Source organism: Asparagus officinalis, chromosome 1, assembly GCF_001876935.1.
Source record: "Asparagus officinalis chromosome 1, Aspof.V1, whole genome shotgun sequence".
Classification (NCBI taxonomy): Eukaryota; Viridiplantae; Streptophyta; class Magnoliopsida; order Asparagales; family Asparagaceae; genus Asparagus; species Asparagus officinalis.
In genome coordinates this window covers 57,211,821-57,225,151 of record NC_033794.1, presented here as the reverse complement: position 1 = coordinate 57,225,151, position 13,331 = coordinate 57,211,821, and the positions used below count along the sequence as shown (strand labels likewise).

The 13,331-nt window shown below is 38.0% G+C and overlaps 1 protein-coding gene and 1 long non-coding RNA gene across 2 annotated transcripts; both read right to left on the bottom strand.

Moving 5' to 3' along the window:
• Window positions 6,282-7,805, bottom strand: LOC109842545. Its single transcript, XR_002247323.1, has 3 exons — window positions 7,517-7,805; window positions 7,309-7,368; window positions 6,282-6,662 (listed from the first exon to the last, which is right to left on the bottom strand). It is a non-coding gene; the product is annotated as an uncharacterized LOC109842545 (long non-coding RNA).
• Window positions 8,434-9,328, bottom strand: LOC109842537. Its single transcript, XM_020411404.1, has one exon. It carries the CDS (start codon window positions 9,246-9,248, stop codon window positions 8,577-8,579), a length of 672 nt encoding a protein of 223 aa, XP_020266993.1. The 5' UTR covers window positions 9,249-9,328; the 3' UTR covers window positions 8,434-8,576.

Here is a 13,331-nt window from a genome sequence, read left to right as displayed (position 1 = left end):
ATATATATAATATATATATATATATATATCTGTATTTGTATTTGTATCTGAGATGGGTAAGCAGATTTAGATATGGTAAGCATCATATTCGAGCCGTATCCGAACCGAATGCATCCCTACCCATAAGGTATTTACTTGTCCTGCAAGGTATTTACTTAGGCAGTAAGTGTGACCATGTGGTTAATACATTATTAGCATTGGATGGTATAGCCAACATATGTATAAATTAGGTTGTTATGGAAGTTGACAATAAGGGAGATTGAATACTCTATTGATATATTCTAACATGGTATGTTGAGGATGGGATTTGATTCGAATCAATCATCTCCAATTAGGAGAGACTGTCATAAGGAATGAGCCAAGTTAAGATGAGACATGATAACCAACCCGTTGAGACCGGTTACCATGAACCTATATTATTGTACTCTAGCTTTTAGGTCAGACCCATGGGTCCTAACCAAGTTATAGGCTGGTTGCGGATGTCCCATACTATAGTGAGTTAAAGTGTGTACTTGATACCACCAATGGGTTGCCCGAGTGAAAAGGTAGGAAATTCCCCACTGACTACCCCGAGTTTGAAGCCCCATTTACGCACTCAACCGTCTCCTATTAGTGAGCATGGTGGTTAGTGCAGGACCGGAGTTTTACTTGGTTACCTAGAGGTCATTGCTGGCGGAATGGTCTAAGTGGGTGTCCTACCATTGAAGGAACAGGCCCCATGTGGCCTTCTTACTCAGAGGAGTGGTTGTTCGGACTTGGGTTAATTACCCAACTGCAGCTGCAGCTGACCACGGTTTCCCCGTCACCCAAAAAAATAAGGGAAAAATCCTCTTTAAACCCAAAGTTTTACCCCAACTTATTTAAAAACCCATTCACTTTTCAAAACATAATAGACCCACTATATCACATCCCACTTATTTTTAAACCCAAATGTACAATACACCCATTATTTGTATTGTATTTATCCAAAAAATTTGAAAAATCCTAAACTACCCTTCATCCCCAACTGATCTCTCCCTCTCCCCTCCTCCTCCATCTGAGCTCAGAAGAGATCTCTCCCTCTCCCCTCCTCCTCCTCTTCCCTCCCTTCACTTCCCCTCAACCACTACCACCAACCTCCTCCTCTTCCCTCCCTTCACTTCCCCTCCTCCCTTAAGCCCATCAACCTCTGCATCCACTGCCCCTATCTCCCCTCACCGCCACGTCACCCACCACCGTCGACCTTGAAGTAGATGAATAGCCCACTAATGATTTCGACATTGACTCCCTGTAGTTCGCCCATCAACCTGAAGCACTTGTCATTGCCGCCAGTGGACGGAGCTTGAGGAGCACTCGGAGGAATGGCGGGGGTCGAAGACCGCTTGGCTTTGTAAGGAGCTGCTTTCGCATCTTTCCCTCTCGGCCTTGAGCTTGTCAAGAACCCATGCATACTTGAATGACCTCTTGTTCATCTCAGAAGCTTCCTTCTCGAAACTCTCAATTTCACATTTCCTGACAGCTCCCAACACTGCAAGTTGTCAGCTTGTCTCTCTTATCAATATTTGATTTTGATGATTGTTGGTTACTCAAATTCTAATTTATTGTTCTGTCATTCTAAAATCTCATGAACCTACAACTTGCAGCCTGTCCGTGATCGCTTCAAAAATAACGCTGATGCCAAAAGCTATTGGAAAAAGTGAAGGTAACCTTTACTTGATGCTCAATTGCTCATAAGATATGTACATTCATGAGATATCAACCATGACTTACATAACTATGGTTCCTCTCTGGACATTATGTTTTAAAATTAGAACTATAGTTCTTGCTTGCATTTATGAATAGAATTTTCCTTAGAGTTGATGATTGATGTGAAAATCCTCCCTCTTTTTGCAAGCGTACAAAGTTACTAGGTGATTATTCTTACTTGTTGGTGTTGGGAATGGTAACGAGTTGTAACATAAAAATTCTAATTTTTTTATTGCTTGGTGGTCCTTCAGATTCTTATTGTTCTTGTGGGTTTTGATAATTCGAAGCATTACGACATCAAAATCGATATTACTTTCATGTATTTTGATTTGGAAATGCACGATAAGTTAGAATTGATATTGCATAAAAGCTTATAGATGATTCCTTTGAAAGTGGTATGAAGCCTCTTATGCTAGCATTTCTCGATATTACTTTCATGTATTTTGCTTTGGAAATGCACGATAAGTTAGAATTGACAGTTAATAAAATTTTCTTATCATGCAATCATTGATTGTGACATTTATTTGTGCAGGAGCGTAGATTGTAACATTTTTATGGTGGGATACATATATTCCATCATCAATGGCACACCTAACGTAACGCACAGCTACCCCTCAATCAGAAACCATTCGTCAATGCACACTAACTTTCCAATCAAATACATGAGAGAATCCCCCACTATTGGCATTCGATCAGATCTTCGCATTGCTGTCACATTGCAACCCAAACGGCAAATCAACTATAGCCTTCACTATGATGTACCAAGTAGTATCCAATGTATCGTGTTGTATGAAATTTTCTATATTATGTATATATAGATGATTTGTGTGCATATTGTATCAAATGCACTATCCAATGTATCATGTTGTATCAAATTTATCAGTGTAACTAGTAGAAATGTATCTAGTAGAAATGTATACAACGTTTCGATAGTGGTGATTTTGGATTATTTCCATTCAATCTTCATGGATTATTTTCATTCAATGTTATGCGCTTGAGTTTAGTGGTTGATAGATATGAATATCTGTAATGAACTGATGCACTGATTAAACTGAAAAAATTTTGATGGTAGGTTGTGTTAACTACAGCCTATTGGGCAATATTATGTGTCGCGTGACCAATTATCCACCTCGACGAGGGGTACTCGCTCAATTTTTAGATTTTGATAAAGTATAGCACTTTATGGGAAAGTATAGCAGCTTATTGATAAAGTATAGCACCTTATTATAAAGTATAGCACCTTATGACAATAGTATAGCACCTTATCGATAAAATATAGCACCTATGGTCGCTGGAAATTCAGCAACTTATTGTGATAAGTTAAATCAGTTTTTTTAGGGCAATGCAAACACTCGACGACCTACGTGATGTGTTTATTGACCAATCATCCACCGTGACGGGGGATCCTCGCGCAATTTTGAAGCTTCTGGGCAAAGTATAGCACCTTATGGGAAAGTATAGCACCTTTTGGCCAAAGTATAGCACTATATTGTAAAGTATAGCACTTTATTGGCAAAGTATAGCACCTTATTGCTAAAGTATAGCGCCTTATGCTTTCTGGAAATTCTGCACCTTAAGTGTCTAAAATCAAATCAGTTTTTTTCGTCGTGACGAAACCTCTCGACGATCTACGTGACGTGTTTATTGACCAATCATCCACCGCGACGGGGGGTCCTTGCACAATTTTGAAGCTTCTGGGCAAAGTATAGCACCTTATAGGAAAGTATAGCACATTTTGGCTAAAGTATAGCACTATATTACAAAGTATAGCACTTTATTGGGAAAGTATAGCACCTTATTGGCAAAGTATAGTACCTTATGCTTTCTGCAAATTCTGCACCTTAAGTGTCTTAAATCAAATCAGTTTTTTTCGCCGCGATGAAACCACTCGACGACCTAGGTGATGTGTTTATTGACCAATCATCCACCGTGACGGGGGGTCCTCGCACAATTTTGAAGCTTCTGGGCAAAGTATAGCACCTTATGGGAAAGTATAGCACATTATGGGAAAGTATAGCACCTTTTTGGCCAAAGTATAGCACTATATTGTAAAGTATAGCACTTTATTAGCAAAGTATAGCACCTTATTGGCAAAGTATAGCACCTTATGCTTTCTAGAAGTTCTGTACCAAGTGTCTAAAATCAAATCAGTTTTTTCGCCGCGATAAAACCTCTCGATGACCTACGTGACGTGACGACCTACGTGACGTGTTTATTGACCAATCATCCACCGTGACGGGGGGTCCTCGCGCAATTTTGAAGCTTCTGGGCAAAGTATAGCACCTTATGGGAAAGTATAGCACCTTTTGGCCAAAGTATAGCACTATATTGTAAAGTATAGCACTTTATTGGAAAAGTATAGCACCTTATTGGTAAAGTATAGCACCTTATGCTTTCTGGAAATATTCTGCACCTTAAGTGTCTAAAATCAAATCAGTTTTTTTCGCCGTGACGAAACCTCTCGACGACCTACGTGACGTGTTTATTGACCAATCATCCACCGCGACGGGGGGTCCTTGCACAATTTTAAAGCTTCTGGGCAAAGTATAGCACCTTATGGGAAAGTATAGCACCTTTTGACCAAAGTATAGCACTATATTGTAAAGTATAGCACTTTATTAACAAAGTATAGCACCTTATTAGCAAAGTATAGCACCTTATACATAATGGAATTCTGAAGCTCAAGTGCCTAAAATCAAATCAGTTTTTTTCGCCGCGATAAAACCACTCGACGACCTACGTCACGTGTTATTGACCAATCATCCACCGCGACGGGGGGTCCTCGCGCAATTTTGAAGCTTCTGGGCAAAGTATAGCACCTTATGGGAAAGTATAGCACCTTTTGGCCAAAGTATAGCACCTTATGCTTGCTGAAAATTCTGCAGCTTAAGAGCCTAAAATCAAATCAGTTTTTTTCCCTTATTGGCAAAATATAGCACCTTATGCTTTCTAGAAATTCTGCACCTTAAGTGTCTAAAATCAAATCAGTTTTTTTCGCCGCGATGAAACCACTCGACAACCTAGATGACGTGTTTATTGACCAATCATCCACCGCGACGGGGGTCCTCGCGCAATTTTGAAGCTTCTGGGCAAAGTATAGCACCTTATGGGAAAGTATAACACCTTTTGGCCAAAGTATAGCACTATATTGTAAAGTATAACATTTTATTGGCAAAGTATAGCACCTTATTGGCAAAGGATAGCACCTTATGCTTTCTAAAAATTCTACACCTTAAGTGTCTAAAATCAAATCAGTTTTTTTCGCCGCGAAGAAACCTCTCGACGACCTACGTGACGTGTTTATTGACCAATCATCCACCGTCGCGGCGAAAAAAACTGATTTGATTTTACACACTTAAGGTGCAGAATTTTCAGAAAGCATAAGGTGCTATACTTTGCCAATAAGGTGCTATACTTTGTCAATAAAGTGCTATACTTTACCATATAGTGCTATACTTTGGCCAAAAGGTGCTATACTTTCTCATAATGTGCTATACTTTACCCAGAAGCTTCAAAATTACGCGAGGACCCCCCGTCGCGGTGGATGATTGGTCAATAAATACATCACCTAGGTCGTCGAGTGGTTTCATCGCGGCGAAAAAAACTGATTTGGTTTACGACACTTAAGGTGCAGAATTTGCATAAAGCATAAGGTGCTATACTTTTCCAATAAGGTGCTATACTTTCCCAATAAAGTGCTATACTTTGTAATATAGTGCTATACTTTAGCCAAAAGGTGCTATACTTTCCCATAAGGTGCTATACTTTGCCCAGAAGCTTCAAAATTGTGCAAGGACCCCCCGTCGCGGTGGATGATTGGTCAATAAACACGTCACGTAGGTCGTCGAGAGGTTTCGTCACGGCGAAAAAAACTGATTTGATTTTAGACACTTAAGGTGCAGAATTTCCAGAAAGCATAAGGTGCTATACTTTACCAATAAGGTGCTATACTTTGCCAATAAAGTGCTATACTTTACAATATAGTGCTATACTTTGGCCAAAAGGTGCTATACTTTCCCATAAGGTGCTATACTTTGCCCAGAAGCTTCAAAATGGCGCGAGGACCCCCCGTCACGGTGGATGATTGGTCAATAAACACGTCACGTAGGTCGTCGAGTGTTTGCATTGCCCTAAAAAAACTGATTTGACTTATCACAATAAGTTGCTAAATTTTCAGCGACCATAAGGTGCTATATTTTATCGATAAGGTGCTATACTATTGCCATAAGGTGCTATACTTTATAATAAGGTGCTATACTTTATTAATAAGCTGCTATACTTTCCCATAAAGTGCTATACTTTATCAAAATCTAAAAATTGAGCGAGTACCCCTCGTCGAGGTGGATAATTGGTCACGCGACACATAATATTGCCCAATAGGCTGTAGTTAACACAACCTACCATCAAAATTTCTTCAGTTCAATCAGTGCATCAGTTCATTACAGATATTCATATCTATCAACCACTAAACTCAAGCGCATAACATTGAATGAAAATAATCCATGAAGATTGAATGGAAATAATCCAAAATCACCACTATCGAAACGTTGTATACATTTCTACTAGATACATTTCTACTAGTTACACTGATAAATTTGATACAACATGATACATTGGATAGTGCATTTGATACAATATGCACACAAATCATCTATATATACATAATATAGAAAATTTCATACAACACGATACATTGGATACTACTTGGTACATCATATTGCAGGCTGTAGTTGATTTGCCGTTTGGGTTGCAATGTGACAGCAATGCGAAGATCTGATCGAATGCCAATAGTGGGGGATTCTCTCATGTATTTGATTGGAAAGTTAGTGTGCATTGACGAATGGTTTCTGATTGAGGGGTAGCTGTGCGTTACGTTAGGTGTGCCATTGATGATGGAATATATGTATCCCACCATAAAAATGTTACAATCTACGCTCCTGCACAAATAAATGTCACAATCAATGATTGCATGATAAGAAAATTTTATTAACTGTCAATTCTAACTTATCGTGCATTTCCAAAGCAAAATACATGAAAGTAATATCGAGAAATGCTAGCATAAGAGGCTTCATACCACTTTCAAAGGAATCATCTATAAGCTTTTATGCAATATCAATTCTAACTTATCGTGCATTTCCAAATCAAAATACATGAAAGTAATATCGATTTTGATGTCGTAATGCTTCGAATTATCAAAACCCACAAGAACAATAAGAATCTGTAGGACCACCAAGCAATAAGAAAATTAGAATTTTTATGTTACAACTCGTCACCATTCCCAACACCAACAAGTAAGAATAATCAACTAGTAACTTTGTACGCTTGCAAAAAGAAACTCGTCACCATTCCCAACACCAACAAGTAAGAATAATCAACTAGTAACTTTGTACGCTTGCAAAAAGTGAGAGGATTTTCACATCAATCATCAACTCTAAGGAAAATTCTATTCATAAATGCAAGCAAGAACTATAGTTCTAATTTTAAAACATAATGTCCAGAGAGGAACCATAGTTATGTAAGTCATGGTTGATATCTCATGAATGTACATATCTTACGAGCAATTGAGCATCAAGTAAATGTTACCTTCACTTTTTCCAATAGCTTTTTGGCATCAGCGTTATTTTTGAAGCGATCACGGACAGGCTGCAAGTTGTAGGTTCATGAGATTTTAGAATGACAGAACAATAAATTAGAATTTGAGTAACCAACAATCATCAAAATCAAATATTGATAAGAGAGAACACTAAGCGTAAATTCAACAAACAGGTGGTGGGCAAAGAGTTGAACTAACCTGACTTGCAATGGAGAACAACATAACCCACCTCCTTCTGCCGAACCCACTTCCTTTGAGCGCCAAGGATCCTCACCATCGTCGTCGGCTTATGCGAAAGCAGCTCCTTACAAAGCCAGGCGGTCTTCGACCTCCGCCATTACTCCGAGTGCTCCTCAAGCTCCGTCCACTGGCGGCAATGACAAGTGCTTCAGGTTGATGGGCGAACTACAGGGAGTCAATGTCGAAATCATTGGTGGGCTATTCATCTACTTCAAGGTCGACGGTGGTGGGTGACGTGGCGGCGAGGGGAGATATGGGCAGTGGATGCAGAGGTTGATGGGCTTGATGGAGGAGGGGAAGTGAAGGGAGGGAAGAGGAGGAGGTTGGTGGTAGTGGTTGAGGGGAAGTGAAGGGAGGGAAGAGGAGGAGGAGGGGAGAGGGAGAGATCTCTTCTGAGCTCAGATGGAGGAGGAGGGGAGAGGGAGAGATCAGTTGGGGATGAAGGGTAGTTTAGGATTTTTCAAATTTTTTGGATAAATACAGTACAAATAATGGGTGTATTGTACATTTGGGTTTAAAAATAAGTGGGATGTGATATAGTGGGTCTATTGATGTTTTGAAAAGTGAATGGGTTTTTAAATAAGTTGGGATAAAACTTTGGGTTAAAAGAGGATTTTCCCAAAAAATAAAGTGTATACTTGATTAACCGAGTCAACATGAAAGCGGTCTGGCTAACCCATATATCAAATCTGGCTTGTATGCACAACACGTGGGATCCTTAATTTTGCTCCACATGCAAACAGCGGGAAGAAATCGGAATATTGTCAGATTTTTCGTTGACACGTATGTTATCTATAATACTATAAAAAATTATTAAATAAGCACAAAATAAGAAGTAAAACATATATGCACAAGAATATGTAACTAAAGTCGAGTTGCACAAAAACTCCCAACATCCTTCTCATTCAGAAGTAACATTACTACATTCTTTCAGGAAGAAAAATGCACAAGTTAATTTCAAAAGAGGACTAAAAGAAACTCCCCAAAAAAAATTCACTACAAAGACATATTTCCCAACTCAACCTCGCCGGAACTTGTACTCCGGCGTGGCAGTTGCCAAGCTCTGCTGCATCCTTAACTGCTTATAAAACATCTTAATAAATTCATCGGCCTCCTTATCGATCTTTCCATCGTTAACCTCGTCCTCTTTCATCGGGAAAGGCGAGTCAGTGATCCTCAGCTGCCTCACTGTCAATGGAGTGCTCTTCCCGAACGCGATCATGGGCGAAGGAGCGACAGACTCTGCGTCCGAAACCTCGTCAACATTTATGTTATTGTTGCTGTTCAGCATCTCGAAAGCCTTTGCGATCGCAGTTAAAGCTTCGAAGTCATAGGGATAATTTTTGTTGCGGTTTTTTTGTATTGGACTGTTGCTGCAGCTGAACTCGACTTCTCGAGGACTGCAGAAGGAGAGGTTTGGGTCCATTGATCGGCAAGAGAAGGAGGACGAGGGGATCCCCGGGCGGGGGCTGTGGTGGTTGTGGTGATGGTGGAAGTGGATGAGGTTGGCTAGGGATTTTCCGGCGATCTTGCCTCGTTTGAGGAGGAGGTGGAGGTCCATCATCAGCTTGTTCTTGGAGGTTAAGCACTTTTTAAGCACGTACCGTATGATCTTGAATATGTGCAGGAGTTTTTTGGCTAGTGCTGGAGGTGGACTACCGCATGAGTCATGCATTTTTGTAATTTGCATTCTGCTGAGGGTGTCGTTTGAATATTTTTTTAGAGAGAGAGAGAGAGAGAGAGAGAGAGAGAGAGAGAGAGAACCTCTGAAGCGGGTTGGTTGAATGCAAGCAGGAGAGGGGGAGGGTGAGAGGGTACTTAAAGGGGAAGCAAAGGTGGCAGACCCACAATAAGTTACTTGTTATTTAATTTTTGCAGAAGACTAGAGAAAATGAAAGGGCCGGGCCGGGATAGTTCTGGCAATAATAGAGGCGGAAGTAAATTAGAGAATAAAAATAGAGAATATCAATCCGATTAGGTTGGCCTGTAAAAGAAAATCCATAGGTGTCTTCGGTCAACTGGTTAAAAGAGGAAAAGGTAATAGAATTAACCATTTCTTATTTTGCCAAACATAAAAAATGGACATAAGGAAAGAAGTAAATTAATCTTCTATAATTTACCAAATATTAAAAAAGCACAAAGATTGAGGAGGGTTTTTTTTTTGGTCAATGAAAAAATTTATTTATATCCCAATATGTGAAACTGTGAAGTACATCAAAACACGAAGATTTACTCTGGTGAACATAATGTAAGAAAACTACATTCTCTCAAGTATTTGTTTCATATGTACAGGTAATTTTTCATTCAAAACTTTGGTGTAGATTGAGGAGGGTTTTAAGTGATGGTTTATTAATATTTCTATTTAGGCAAGTTAAAAGATAACATCTCTAATTATACAGAAAATAGTCATAATTTTCATTATTCTAGAATACTAAAAAAACCCAAACACTAAAATAAATCTTACTAAATCCAGTTAAAAAATAGACTTTGTTAACATACCTCCTTAATCAATCTTCTAATGAAGAGCTCTAAAAAAATAAAAATTTAAAAAAAAAACATATTAATTAGTTTGTTAATAGAGAGATGGCAATAATTCTGTGAGTATGGAAAATAGAAAAGAGATAAGAGAATGTGAAGATGTATATTGATTGAATAATTATGGAAATTTGATAGCATTGATACAGATAAGATAATTCGTCTGACAATTAAAGTTGGAAAAAAAACTTTAATTATGATAGATAACACTAATATTGTTCCAAAGAAAACATAATAGATCCGTAAACAACTGTCATATATCATTCATATACACCATCGGCAATTGACGTACTATAAGAAAACCTTTCAATAAACACCGACAACAATTGACGTACTATAAGAAAACTTTCCAATAAACACTGACATATGGACCAAAAACGAACGATCCTTAGAATAAATATGCTAACTTCTAAATCTGACCCCTTTTTCTTTTTTTTTTTTTTTTGCACTGATCCAATAACTCTTCTCATTTGACATGTCAAGTATTCGGTGTACTGGATCTACAAGACATTTTCTTCGTAATATGTGTTGTAATATATGTGTAGTAATAGATAGGTAACTAGAATGGACACAATGACAAATGTCTTCCTTTTTATTAATATCAGTGCACTTAAGTATTATTGATGCAATTAGAATTTTGCATTAATTAAATTTAAGTATCGTGTAACCACATTCAAATTATTGTACAGTAAAATTATCGATTTTAGAATCTATATTGTGTAATCGTCACTTTCCCATTGAGGGGTTGTTTGGTTGTTGTTGGTAAAGTTGTGTATTTATGACACAACTTGAAAAGTTGTTGTCCACCTCATCAATTTTACTTTTATATTTTTTTTTGTTTTTTATTCCATTGAAATCATAAATTGCTTGTTTGGTTTGTAAATGTAACTTTAATTGTTTGTTTGAAAAGTGTAAAAAATGGTCCCTACTCAAATGATCATATTGGTTGGAATTATTTTTTATTATTTTTTCCTGACTTCAATGTCAGCTTTCTCCTAAAATCATGTCTTTTTTTTATGAAATCACTTTACAAGCCACATCAGCATATGAAATGACTTTACACTATTTTCACAACTACAAACAAACAATTGAAAATGATGAAAGCTAACATTAGGACCCACTTTTTTACACTTTCCATCCTTTTACATGGTAAAAACATACAACCAAACGGCCCCTAAGGGTAAGAGTTGGTCGTCTTCTTAAATGAATGGTACCTACCTACTTGACACTTGTAAGAGTAGGAGCTTGGGATAATGGAGCCCACCTCAGTGTTGAAGCGTGCGCACTACATGAGTGTCTTTATAAGCGGCTGAAAAAGTGGTCTTTTGCAATGCACTCGCTCGCTTGAGTGGATCTGTTTTTGGGGGTTGGGTTGGACCCCAGTGGTTTCCATCTGCTGATCCAGCGGGTTGGTCCTGTGGACCCGAATTCAATAACAAGTATAAAACACCAACAATATGATTTCCTTATTTCTAGCCAAATTTACCGGATTTTTTCCCCTTTTTTGGGTACTTGAGTATAAATAGTTATACACCTTATGATATCTTCAAAGAAGGATGCTCAATTGAGTACGTTTTCTTTATGACCATGCTTTTCTCTCTACTTTCTAACTCAAACTTATTATTGCTGCATGATTTTAAGCAGGCTACTTTTCATAGAGAAAGCATTTTCAAAGAATCTTTGTTTCTAACCGATGAACTACTGACGTATACTCCTTGTCCTCAATGAATCGCTATAAGGTTGCACTAATGGTTCCCGCATCTACTCCGAACATCCCTGTGTCATGTTTGTTTTTGTTTATGTTTTTTTTTCCTGCTCTCTCTCTCTCTCTCTCTCTCTCTCTCAATTGTTCCTATTTTGTCCTAGATAATTTTTAAGGGCGTCAGGATTAATTGTTATAATTAGAAGTTAGATATTGGAGATAGTCAAAGGTTGTTGGTTAAAATATTTGCATATGAAGATAATGGAGATATCCTTTAAGAAACAAAATTAGGCAAACAATGATTTGGAAGCTTGACACAACAATTAAAGCTTATCAATGAAGAAATTTGAATTAAACGTAGAAAAATGACAATAACTAATCCTATCTGAATCTCATTAGATTGTAACAACATTAAGTGCATTGTGGACATATTTATTTTATACCTTGAATTTATTTTGGGAAGAGAAAAAAAATGAGAAAGTTAAATCAAAATGAAAAAAATTTAAAATTAAATTTATGAGAAAGTATTATAAAGAATTTTTGAGTGTTTTCATAGAGTAATACATAAATTTAAGAGTAAAATGGGTAGAAACAATCTACAGAATCCATGTGAATTAAGGTTGATGATTTGTTGACTCATTCCTAGTTGTTTTGATGATGTTTTAACAAAAAATTTACAACTAATATTGTTTAGTTAGTGTTTGTGTTTTTGTATTTATTCTAGGTAAACAATGAGTCGGAGGTTGGATGGAATTGAGCCTACACGATCATATCCAATGGAGGTTAGCGGAATAGTAGAGTGAAACAATGCAATTCAAGTCAAGATCCAAGTTCAAGCTTCATCCGCATCTTAGTCGAACTATATTGAATATCAAGATAGCTTGCACTAGTGGAAAATCGTGTATCACTGACGGCAACAACGCTGACGGGAGTTTCCCGTCAGCGATGTTTATATCGCTGACGGGAATTCCCGTCAGCGAAGTTGCCGTCACAATTGAGTTATACCCGTCGGTGATGTTATTGTTTGTGGGAAAATTTGCAGTAAAAAAGACAATGAAGGAAAATTTGATTTGTATTCCTTTAATCTCAATTACAATTGGATTTCCTGGTTACAAAAGAGAAGAGAATGATCTGGATTCTCCCTTTTGTTTAAATCTGGGTTCTTCACGGTGGCGATGAGATGCCTCCCTCGAATGCTCACGTCGAGTTTGCTTCTCGTTGACGATCCGATGTCTTGTTTCACTGGAACGCGGTCTTCTCCTCACGATTTGACGTTGTGGAGAACTCTGAACGAGTTTAAAACTCTATGAAAGAGTTGATTTAACCGAAAGTCGGTTATAAGCCAAGGATGAAGAAGATCTTGTTGTCGATCTCCAAAGCTCCAACCGAAGGATGAAGGATCCTCTTTTTGCTGCCAAGAAGTTCCAACAGACCGACTCGAAAGATCCCACCCTAATCTGATTATCCAAAATCTGATCCTTAACTCTGTTGAGTTTGTTGTTATTTATAGGGGATTAAGGGGTGTAACCACCTCCT